The sequence below is a fragment of the Engraulis encrasicolus genome, chromosome 15, assembly GCF_034702125.1.
Source record: "Engraulis encrasicolus isolate BLACKSEA-1 chromosome 15, IST_EnEncr_1.0, whole genome shotgun sequence".
NCBI classification, from domain to species: Eukaryota; Metazoa; Chordata; class Actinopteri; order Clupeiformes; family Engraulidae; genus Engraulis; species Engraulis encrasicolus.
The window spans coordinates 52704830-52717329 of record NC_085871.1 but is presented as its reverse complement, the minus strand read 5'-3'; the positions used below and the strand labels follow the sequence as shown (position 1 = coordinate 52717329).

The 12500-nt window shown below is 44.7% G+C and overlaps 1 protein-coding gene across 3 annotated transcripts in view; it reads right to left on the bottom strand.

The window, feature by feature from the left end:
- The window catches only part of pah (phenylalanine hydroxylase), a 62479-nt gene extending 54358 nt beyond the window's left edge, over window positions 1-8121 (bottom strand). For all 3 annotated transcript variants that reach the window (XM_063217626.1, XM_063217624.1, XM_063217625.1), the window contains exon 1: window positions 7938-8121. In XM_063217626.1, the coding sequence (XP_063073696.1) occupies window positions 7938-8000 (63 nt within the window). In that variant the 5' untranslated portion in view covers window positions 8001-8121. The remainder of the gene's footprint in view (window positions 1-7937) is intronic.
- Window positions 8122-12500: the final 4379 nt, after the last annotated feature.

Here is a 12500-nt window from a genome sequence, read left to right as displayed (position 1 = left end):
TCTACTCTACATTCCAGCAGAGCCGAGCGCCCCCCTCTCTGCAGACCTCTGTACCCTTTCCGTCATCGACCGGCATATTGTTATTGGAAATGACTGTTCAGAAGTCAACTCACGGTTTAAATGCAAACTGATATCTAAACGACTTGACTCATGTTCATCTAGGCCTACTCACATTTGTACTGTAGGTGGAATGTGATTGTTGTTGGGAGGTCGTTAGTTGTGAGATGCTGAAGATGTTTTAAGGTTTAGTTAATCAATAAAGTTACTCAACTCTACTCTACTCTACTCTATTCCAGCAGAGCGCCCCCCCCCCCCCCTCTCTGCAGACCTCTGTCCTCCTTCAGTCATCGACCGGCATATTCCATTGTTATTGGAAATGATGTTTGAGGGTTTAGTTAATTAAAATCAATAAAGTTACTCAACTCTCTACTCTACATTCCAGCAGAGCGCCCCCCCCCCCCCTCCCCCCCTCTGCAGACCTCTGTCCTCCTTCAGTCATCGACCGGCATATTGTTATTGGAAATGATGTTTTAGGGTTTAGTTAATCAATGAAGTTACTACTCAACTCTACTCTACTCTACATTACAGCAGAGCGGCGCCCCCCCCCACCCCACCCCCCCCACCCCCCCCTACAGACCTCTGTCCTCCTTCAGTCATCGCCCGGCATACTGCCCCTCATACTGCCCCTCATGAGAGCAAAGCAAACGCTCCGGCAGCCACAACAAATGCACAACATACACTACAAATACAAACAACAAACCTCACACATCTTACATGACCCATAGGACTCTGAAACACACACAGACACACACAGACACACACACACACACACACACACACACACACACACACACACACACACACACACACGTCTCCTGCCTCCCGTCTCTCACTATCTCAAACCAGACATGTGGACTCGAGTCCAGTGACTTGGACTCGAGTCTGACTCGAGTCAGCGGTGTGAAGACTTGCGACTTGAAATTTCAAGATCAGAAAGGACTTGCGACTCGACTCGACTTGCACGCCTTTGACTCGGGACTCGACTTGGACTTGACAGTTGTAACTTTCAATGACTTGGCGTGACTTGCCATGTTGGGTCTAAAAAAAAGTCCAAGTCCAACCCTTGTTTTCAGAATGCAACAGCATCACGTCATTGTCCTAAGCGGTGCTATGCCATTGGGGCAAGATGCGGCCGGACGTGGCGACCAGCAGCAACAGTGAAACACCATTTGAGAGTCTCCAGAACAAACATCGCCTACATTTTAAACCATCGCGGAAGTTAATTTATCTCCCTCTCAGCCCCAACTCATTTTGCATTCTTAATAGGGTAGGCTATGGAAGTTTGCACTGTGATCAACAAATATTTTCTATATAGGCCTACTGTATGTAGGAAGTGTGTGTGGTGGGGCGCTGTGATGTGCAACACGCGTCTGTAGGCTACACGCGTGAAGCTCTCGCTATCTCGCCCCTCGCTTACGACAGAAATTCAGTGAGAACCAAGCTGTCTAAATATTTTAGCTAAATGGTGATGGACATTGATTGTTGAACATTAGGCTATTTAAGCAGTTGAAATAAAAAAGCACATACTGCTGACATAACCGAACCACAGGACTTAATCTATTGTTGTTTTATAAAAGAGTACGCCTATCCGTTTTGCTTTCCCTGTCCTTTATGAATGCGCTTGCCTTCAGCCCCCGAAGGCGTTCCGCTCCCACACACTATGCTTGCGAGTCAGTCACTTCCAAGTGAAGGGCAGCCTTGTGAATAATTTCCACCATCGCGGACAAAACCACGTTATGATGGAAATGTGGCGAGGTAAACGTTACGAATATAGCCTGCTTTTAAGTTTCCCCCAACCCAGGATGTGTCCGTAGGCTATGGCTTGATATCCCAGGGCTATTTCACTACCACAACTCCACGCGCTGAAAATGCATGTTAAGCTCGCGCTTCTCAGTCTAGAAAGAGTAACCTCTCGGTAACATTCTTTGCATTGACCAGCCACCATCGGTTGAGTATTAGAATCAGGCCTCTAAATTAACGCACGCCAACACGCCAAATGCGGGTGAAAAATCATTTTGGCTGGTAGAAAAAATCATCCACTAGCCAAATTGGCCGGTAGCGCGCGGCCGACTGAACGTTAAACAGCTGCCCGCACAGATCTGTAGCTGCCGTCTGATGAACGTTAAAACGTCGCCTACATTACCCATGGACATTAGTCCTACCGTCATGATGTAGCCCACACCCATTGGCTGACCGTTAATCACAATAAGGCAGCCTCACATCCATTGGCTGCGTGTTTGATACCCGCGCGCTGAAACTAGTGTTGATAAAATATGTTCAATGAGCGGACTAGCGCGGATTACTTTGATTTTGTAGGTTTTGGTCAGATGAAAAATAATGTGGCAGTGGTTAAAGCACGGTTATGTGTCGATGAATGCAAGTAATAGCAGCGTAACTGTTGTGACGGTGAAATAGAGTATATTGGTGGAGCGAAAACGGCGTGAGTGAGTGGAGGGACAGCACAGCTGTCTGTCAAAACAGCTGTCCGTCAGAAGCCGTCTGATATTTGCGAGGTCCTCGCAACTACAAACGATGGAGTTGTCGTTTCCTAGTAACGCCCACGCCATCGCAAAGACCCTGCACGAGTTTGACATGGATATACGAGTAAGTGGAAAAAAAGATAACAAAAACTAGCGACGAAAGTCACAAAGTAAGCATGGTCTCCGTGGTGTTATTGGATATCTAGTTGACATAGCGTAACGGTAATTGTCATTCCAAGCGCTAAGTAAAGCTAATATTCATTTGACCTGTAGGAACTTGAGGGTGTCACGCAGCAGCAGCATAAACACACAATGCAGACATCATTCACGCACTGTGTAGGTGTGTGTGTGTGCGTGCGCGCGCGCGGGTGTCTCCTGTCCTTCTCCTCTCCGTCTCCTTCTCCTCCCTTCATCTGTCTTCTGTGCATTGTCCATTTTATTTGGCACACTGTGTGTGAAGTGATGCTGTGTAGGGGATATGAGGTTTTGCAGTGTTTGGTTGTTTGTGTGTTTGGCTAGTGTAGGCCTATGTAGAAAGTCTGGTATGTGTGTGACATTAGTGTTGAAGGCATGCTGTGTTTGTGTGAGTTGTAGGCCTATACTTTATGTGAGGTTTGGGTGATGGTGTGTGAGGTAATAGGCTAGTGTTTGGCTGTCTGTGCAGTATATGGAAATGGAATGAAAAATAATGAAATGCAGGTAATAAAAATATAATTACTAAATAATTTTAGAATAGACTGAATTATATTGAGTATAATATTTATATTGTTTATCTGTGTTGAGGACATAGCCTAGTTTAATAAAATAATTAAAAGCAACATAATTAACGCATGGTTTATTTTGGTGAGAAAAAAATGGCTAGTTGACCTTCCATTTGGCTAGTAAGAAAAAATATCTACTAGCCAAATTGGCTGGTGGTGGGAAAAGTTAATTTAGAGCCCTGATTAGAATCAATACAAAAAGACACGTCTTAGTCTTCCAGCATGCAATCGAAAATAGGCGAGCAGAGAACACTTGGTCTTGCATCCATCAAAAGAGCTCCACCGGTTGCCTACTTTAGATGCTGGGTGAATGGTTCCAAAGGGAAATAATTTAGCCTATAGCCTATTCATGACAGTCTTGCAAAGAGACAAGACAAACGACCAAAATTGTCAAATAATTGGTAAAGGCGCGAGATGAGGAATACTTCATGGCTATTGGAAAAACTTTGAAGAAACAAAGCGTAAGCAACACTGCTTCCCGCGAAGCTTGCGCTTGAGGGCTATAAACAAGCTATGCGCCCCGAACCTCACTGCTTGTTGTTCGATGACTTGAATCGAAACATTTCTAAGGACATCAGGGCTATTTTTGATTCCTGGAATACCGCCTCAGCCAGCTGAAAGCAGAGTAGCAGTGTCCCATGTGTCAAATGGTAAGATAATGCCATACCCGTTCCTTGAAAGTTTTAAAACTCAGCCTTGACACACTATCATGTCAGCCACATCAGTTCAAACGCAATCTTTAATGCAGCCTATCGTGAAGTTTAAATGTAATGCGAGGTAGAGGTTGCAAGCTACTGCTGAACAGCGCAAGACATGGGCATGGGTCGGCTCCCGTGGATAAAAAGCATGTTCCCTCTCGCGTGCTGCTCCCAGTCCAATCCTTGCGCGCGCGAACCTTGTATCTCGTGGTGTCGACACCGCTTTATCTTATGTTTCTCACAGTTCGAACTACATGCTTTGTTTGGTATTTTGGGGGAGTTTGGAGTCGCAATTACCGCTGCTTGGAAATGACACGTTAGAGCTACACGACGCCAGCACTGGAGAACTGGGATGTAACCCTGTTTTCCAAATTAACAAAAAATAGGAAACATAGAAGCATAACTTTGTTTGGCTACAATCTATGACCTGGACGGTGAACTTAATCTTTTTGAAGAGGCATGAACAGCATACAAGTGCCTTTGTGGGGGAGGAGAGGGCGATTGGGGAGAACAGGGAGACGAGAGCATGGCGCGAGGCGCATATTCGTTCGGAAAAATGAGAGCGAAATGTTGGATAGGGCATTACACACCTTCCTTCTTCCTACACTGTAGAAGCGCAGAACAAGGTTGCCTCGTTGCCATAACTGGCATTCTGCAGCGCTAACGCCATGTTTAATTGACAGCGTGCTGGCGAATAGTCTAGTAGCCTAATATAATTAACAAGACGTGGATTAATGACTGTGCAAACAAAGTTCTAGTTAACTTGGACTGTGACGCAGTAAAAATGGTTGGTGATGGGCCATTGCGGCGAGAATGTGAGGGGGAAAGCGACAATGCCGATATCAGCTTCAACAATAGTAGAGTAGAGTAGAGTAGTAGAGTAACTTTATTGATCCCCAGGGGGAAATTCAGGAAATTCATCATTACTTTACCAGGAATTTAATCCAACTAACTAGGCCTACTTTGTCCTCATTTCTTAACCCATATGGACAAGTGTCTACTAGGCTACATACTGTTGGCACGTAGCCTACAGCAGATAGCCTAGTGCTGCACCATGCATGTGCTCATTGGTGGGTTCACAGTTATGACACTGTCAATGCTCAGCTTTTGGTTCACAGATAATGGGATGAAGTGAACATCATGGACCAGCTGACACAGGGCTGCCTGCTGAGCTGTGCTGTTAACTCATCATCCTGTCTCACATGTGTAGCCCCAGCCCCATACGCACACACACACACACACACACACACACACACACACACACACACACACACACACACACACACACACACACACACACACACACACACACACACACACACACACACTGGGCTCAATTAAAAAAAAAGAAATTGATTACCCCTGCTGTATGTCATATCTTGATGAGAATGGTGAGCTTAATATGGTACCTTAGGGAAAATGGCGTCTTTTAAAGCCAAACCAAAATGTTTACATTAGTCGAGTGTTACACTACAGTAAAGAGAGGGGGGAGGGTGGGTAGCACCTGTAAGACATGAATAGGCTACTACTTTCACCCTTGGCCTTTGTGGGTAAATTCAAACATAGTATGCTGAAAGTGTGAATCCGCGTTTTCAGGTCGGAAGTGTAATATGCCCCCCTAATGTCTTGACAAAACCTTCCAGCCAAAGCTGTCAGCGGCCCTGCCTGTGCTGCTAGTGAAAAAGTTAACCATAGTCCTGTCCTTAGCGTTATGATGCTAGAGTCTGTATAACTTACAACCTTGACTAGATATGACCGGCCCACCACCAAGACCAGGGTGGAGTAGTGGAATAGGTTCAGATGATGGAACGGACACACACACATACGCACACATTCTTGCAAACAGGACTATTTGCCCACTGGACAGTAAATATTTGGCATATGGTTGCTCCTTTGTTTAAGTACAAATTCACATGAAATGTATTTTTATGTGAAAAAAAATATGAAATTAAATGTCATTTTACATACACAGCACAAGCAGTAGTTTGGTTTAGACTGATTTCTCAGCAACTGTTTTAGTAATTGTCATCTTTTTCTCAGGTCTCATTATTATACTAATGAATTTATGATCGAAATTGTGATTGCAAATAGAAAATCCCTTTGTGACTTGTTAAGGACTTGAAAAAAAATGAGACTTGGACTTGGACTTGACTTGGCTGGGGTACGACTTGGACTTGGACTTGACTTGGTCAGATGTGTCTTGACTTGTGACTTGACTCGGACTTGAGTGGAAAGACTCGAGACTTACTTGTGACTTGCACATTAGTGACTTGGTCACACCTCTGTCTCAAACCTTACACATCTTACATGCCCGTGACCACAGAGGACTCTGAAACACACACACACACACACACACACACACACACACACACACACACACACACACACACACACACACACACACACACACACACACACACACACACGTATGCACGCATGTGTGCACACACACATATATGCACGCATGTGCGCGCACTCACACACACACACACACACACACACACACACACACACACACACACACACACACACGGTTTCTGCCGAATGTTGTGAATTCTGTGCAGGGGTGTGAAGGCAGGGCACCTGACGTAATGTCACTCTACTCTCATCTATACTATACTGCACTCCAAGTCTTATACAGCTGAGGTAATGTCACTGTACTCTCATCTATACTATACTGCACTCCAAGTCTTATACAGCTGAGGTAATGTCACTGTACTCTCATCTATACTATACTGCACTCCAAGTCTTATAAAGCTGAGGTAATGTCACTCTACTCTCATCTATACTATACTGCACTCCAAGTCTTATAAAGCTGAGGTAATGTCACTCTACTCTCATCATAGCCTCTACTGCACTCCAAGTCTTATAAAGCTGAGGTAATGTCACTCTACTCTCATCATAGCCTCTACTGCACTCCAAGTCTTATAAAGCTGAGGTAATGTCACTCTACTCTCATCATAGCCTCTACTGCACTCCAAGTCTTATAAAGCTGAGGTAATGTCACTCTACTCTCATCATCTATACTCCAATCGAAGTCTTATAACGCATTTTAAATTCAAACTTTAAATAACTAGCCTGGGAACTCCCATACTGCCTTTAGTTCTACACAATCGTTTCGATCTGAAAGACAGTCTGGTGAGGATGACTCATAACGGCCAAGATCATGGTCCCTGTGTCATAGTGGCCAAGCATTCCGACCTTAACAGTTTCTCTGCCCAATCAGAGAGCAAGGCAGTGTGTCATAATAGCCAAGTATTCTGCCCCCTACGGAATTTACAATAGGCAACTCCCCAGACCTAATCTCACTTGTGATTAGGTCTGGTGTTAACCAGGCAACCAAATAACTGGATTGCATGTGGTATGGATTGTAGCCTATGCACTGTTGTCGCACTGTTGTCATGTGTTGACAATAGAATGTTGTCAGTGTTCACAGTAAATTCTGCAGTGTTCATTTAACACTTGGAGAGTTGCTTTGACATCAATTGGACTTAAATGAACTCTCTAAGTGTTGACTTAACACCACAGCATTTACTGTGAGAAAATTCAGTTGTGTTTTGCCCTAAATAAAATTGTTGCATGGAACACTTGGGCTATTCATTAGTAAACATCTTAAATGCAATAACAATTCGTTGACATATTATGACAAAGTATGCAGGCTATTATAAAAGAAGTATAATAACACTGATAGTCATACATAGGCCTATCTATAATAACAAGATTATTTCAAAAGCATTAACCAATAGGCTACATTTTTCTGTCACTTTAAGTCCTATTTTATAATCACCAAATGTAATCTTTCCTATCTTTATTCCATTATCACCCTATCATAAGACTATGTCCATTATCTTTATTAAATGCTCTGTAGTAGGCTATGTCCAATGACATATTGGCTAATATATATTGTAGGCTAATATGATATTTGGTGTGTGTTTTACCTTGATCCCGTTATCGCCGGCCTTTCCGTAGTCTCCGTTGATCCTCTTGTAAATGGCATCCATCCTCGGGGTGCTCGGACTGCGGTGCAGGTGCAGGTGCAGGAGAGAAAGTGATTTGGTGAAGTGCCCCTGGTCCGGTCTGGTCCGTGTGTTTATCTGCGATTGTTTGCTAAAGTTCTCCGTTGAGTTCGGCAATTTAAGCGCACCCCACGTGACACCACACCCCCTGAACTAAAATTCGGCCCGTGTGCCTGTCACGCGATGGGTAGGGTAGCGAGCGCGGAGGAGGAGGAGGAGGAGGAGGCCGCGAGACTTGTTGTGAAACGGTGACCAGCAGCACATCTGGATCCGATTGCAGCTGTTGGCAGCCTCGCGAGTCACGATCTGTCTGTTTACAATCATTGTAATGATTTGACTTTGTTCAGGTACACCCTCTTCTTTAATGCTTTTCAGGAAGTATGTATGTGGACACACCATGTGTTATAATGCTGATAATGGAAACTTAATGCACATTTATTGGCACAGACACACAAGAAAACAGCATTCAGATGCGGTAAACTGCCTAACTCCCCGGTTTTTTTGGGGGAAAATGTTTTCATGCAATTATGTGCAATCAAACATTAACATATAGCCTGCTGATCGCGTCCTTGGGAAACACCAACGTGTTCCGTACAGCTGTCCGCAGTTGGACGGGGTGTAGGCCTGTGTACGTGCGCGGCGCACCTCCCCCTGGCCCCGCGTGCCAGTGTAGCGCTAGACTTGTCTTTCAGATCAACTGTGTGTCGGATTGAAACTGCATGTGTCATGTTAAATTGGGATGACGGGGCAAAACATTAACGATAAACTGGCACTAAACGTCTTGAATATGATCACGACCACTGAAATGACAAATCAGTAGTCCACAAACAAATTTTAAACATGTTCCTCTAACCTAAAACTTAACCACATTGAATGTGAATGCATAAGACAAGCAGAAGATTCACAAGCAAATAATGTGTTGTACTGCAGTAACAAAACTGAAATGTATACTGCTTCAGTTGGGGGGCAAGTCTGGGCCGCATGTGGACTGCATCTGGGCCGCATGTGGCCCTCGGGCCTCCATTTGAATAGCCCTGCCATACGGTTTGTAAAAAAACCCCTAGCATTCATGAGCAGCAATCTCATGCATGCCCTTCTTGTGGCGTGTTTTGGTAGCCTGATTATCATCGACTTTCAAATCTCGTTGACTAGGAGGGCACCGCCTGGCTAGTGTTTTTGCGGAGTGATACACTAGTCCAGGGGTGGGGAACCTTTCTCATTCGAAGGGCCACTTCAAATTCATCCGAGGGCCCTAAAAAGTCCTCCGAGGGCCGTACTATGAACACAAACCAGGATTTTCCCCTTCACTTTTTGGCCTATATTGAAGGCAGCCACATTTAAACCACAATGGGCAGTCATGGGTGAGCGGTTAGGGCGTCAGACTTGCATCCCAGAGGTTGCCGGTTCGACTCCCGACCCGCCAGGTTGGTGGGGGGAGTAATCAACCAGTGCTCTCCCCCATCCTCCTCCATGACTGAGGTACCCTGAGCATGGTACCGTCCCACCGCACTGCTCCCCATGGGGCGCCACTGAGGGCTGCCCCCTTGCACGGGTGAGGCATAAATGCAATTTTGTTGTGTGCAGTGTGCAGTGTTCACTTGTGTGCTGTGGAGTGCTGTGTCACAATGACAATGGGAGTTGGAGTTTCCCAATGGGCTTTCACTTTAAACAAACACCACTTTCTGTAAGTCTCCTGAGTATAACTTAATTGTATTGCAAATGTATTTTCTATGATTCTTTTACAAAATATGTCATATTTCATGTGAAGCTGAATAACATTAAAATTATATCGGGGGCCTCGACCCCTGCACTCGTTCATCATGTCCACACAGTAAATGTTGCGGTGTTAATTCAACACTTAGAGAGTTCATTTAAGTCCAAATGATGTCAAATCAACTCTCTGAGTGTTAAATGAGCACTGCAGAATTTACTGTGGGGCTGTGTTCTTCTGCCCCCTGGCTCTGCGCGTCTGCTTGACACCCAGGCAGTGTTGCCAGATTGGGCTGTTTCCTGCCCAATTGGGCTGTTTAGGATGGCCGTGTGTGAGTAAAAATGGCATTTAGCAGAAAAACCCCGCCCAATTTTTGCCATGGAAATCAATAGAATTGGGCGGGATTTAGTGCTTCTAGGCGGGTTTTGAGCATTTTTTGGGCTGGAAATCATCAACCTCATCTGGCAACCCTGCACCCAGGCCGCCTGAGCTGGCAGTGCGTTTTCCCGGCGGGCCTGACAGTCAGTCCTCAGGGCAGGAGCTGGTGGATGTATTACATCTAGGCCTGTATCAAGGGCGCCATGACGAGTTTAACAGTGGTGGTGCCTTTTTACTGGATTCTTTAAAGGGACACTGTGCAGGAAATGGTCAAAAAAGGTACTGCAACTATGCTGCTCATTGAAACTGGGCTGCCTATTGCCAAATTTGATCTTTCCATGAAAGTCTACTACATAGTAAACAAATATTTGCTATTATGATCCAAGTACAGTCATTTTTGCAGCTAAAAATGACTATTTTTGGAAATTCAAAATGGCGGACCATGGAGAAGATCCCCCTTTTCATGTAAGAACCTTTTTCCATTTATAATGAATACTTAGAATTTGACTGTGGTGGTGAGTATTCATGAAAAAGGTAACATTAGTGAATGGGCAGCATGAATTCTGGAAATAAGCAACTAAAAATCTCACACAGTGTCCCTTTGAAGAATACTTCTTAACAGTGTTGCTGCTGCACTCCACTCATTTGTCAGCAGTAACATGTTGGGAGCCTCATTATTGAGGAATCCAAAAGTGGGGAGGCCATGCACCACTGCATCCCTCTTTCACATTACATTACATTGCACTCAGCTGACGCTTTCATTTATTCAAAGCAACTTACATTTATTACTTTTCAGGGTATTGGTTACAGGCCCTGGAGCAATGTGGGGTTAGGTGCCTTGCTCAAGGGAACTTCAGTCATGGATGGAGATGTAGGGAGAGGTCAGGGGGGATTTGAACCTGCAACCCCTAGATTGAAAGACCAACTCTCTAACCACTAGGCCACGACTGCCCTCTTTCTGGCACGTATGATATATATTCATATTTTAATGAGATAGTTTTTTAAAAATTGACAAGAATTTACATGGGCAGCCAATTAATCCATATTCTGTAGTATAGAGGGTGCACTTTTGTGAGGCTCGGTCTGAGCCTAAAATGCCCGAGAAGTTTTTGCTCCCAACTCAGCCCGGTTCACACACCAAGATCATCTTTCAGGTAGGAGCGGCCGGGCAACGCAGCGTAGGATTTTCCAGGTTTATGACTCTATGCCGTCCTAGGCCTTTACTGATGCAGTTTGATGGTTTTTAAATTTTTATTATTATTATTTTATTATTACTATCATTTTACCTTATGTTTTATTTCAATGTTTTAAATGTTCTTTGACTCTAATATAATTCCTTCTTTCTTCCATGTTTCCTTTCTTTTTTTTCCTTTTGTTAATCTTGTGAAGCACATTGAGTTGCACCTGTGTATGAAATGCGCTATACAAATAAACTTGCCTTGCCTTGCCTTGCCTTGCAGAACAATTAATTTTTAAACAAATCACCACACGGGGGAGCTAGAGGAGAGTCGAGGTGACAGGTATAGGTCAGGACGTGCCACCCCATGGTGTACTGTGGCCAATCCCAGAGGTCTTGCATAGCAAGTAGAAATTAGGAGTGCTGCCAACGCGGTCTAGCAAGTAGAAATAGAAGTGCTGACGTGTTTCGTTGCAGAATGGTGCATTCACCATTTTTGACTTTTGGATTTCCTTATTGGAAATGACTGTTCAGAAGTCAACTCACAGTTTAAATGCCACTGATATCTACAGTAAATGGCTTGACTGATGTTCATCTACTCACATTTATAGGTGAAATGTGATTGCTGTTGGGAGGTCGTTAGCTGTGGGATGCTGAAGGTGTTTTTTAGGGTTTAGTCAGAGAGACTGGACAATACTACTAGAATCTCTGGTGTAGTTGTGAATAGGCCCATATACATCTATGAGGCCTGCGATGCCTATATCTCTGGTGTAGTTGTGAATAGGCCCATATACATCTATGAGGCCTACTAGAGTATCTGGTTTAGTTGTGAATAGGCCTATACACATCTATGAGGCCTGCGATGCCTGAAACCATCTCACCCCAGAGACCAGGTGCAGCAGCCGTGTGTGCGCCAAATCAAAAGTCAGGTCACTGTCCATTTCCAGAATACATCCGAGATCGTTTGAGCTGTCACGTCCATGTCTGCATTTAGTACTTACCACTTTATTAAAAAAAAAACCCTTCAGTTGAAGCACCTGGTTGGCTATATCGTGTAGCACCCAAATCCCCCCAACACTCCGGAACGCTTGCCGTGCCGTGGTCCAACGCGCCCCCTGGTGGCGATATGTGCCCAGACAGGCCTACTCCAAGGAGAAGACATGCACTACAGCAGGGCTATTCAAATAGAGGCCCTGAGGCCAGATGCGGCCCTTAGATG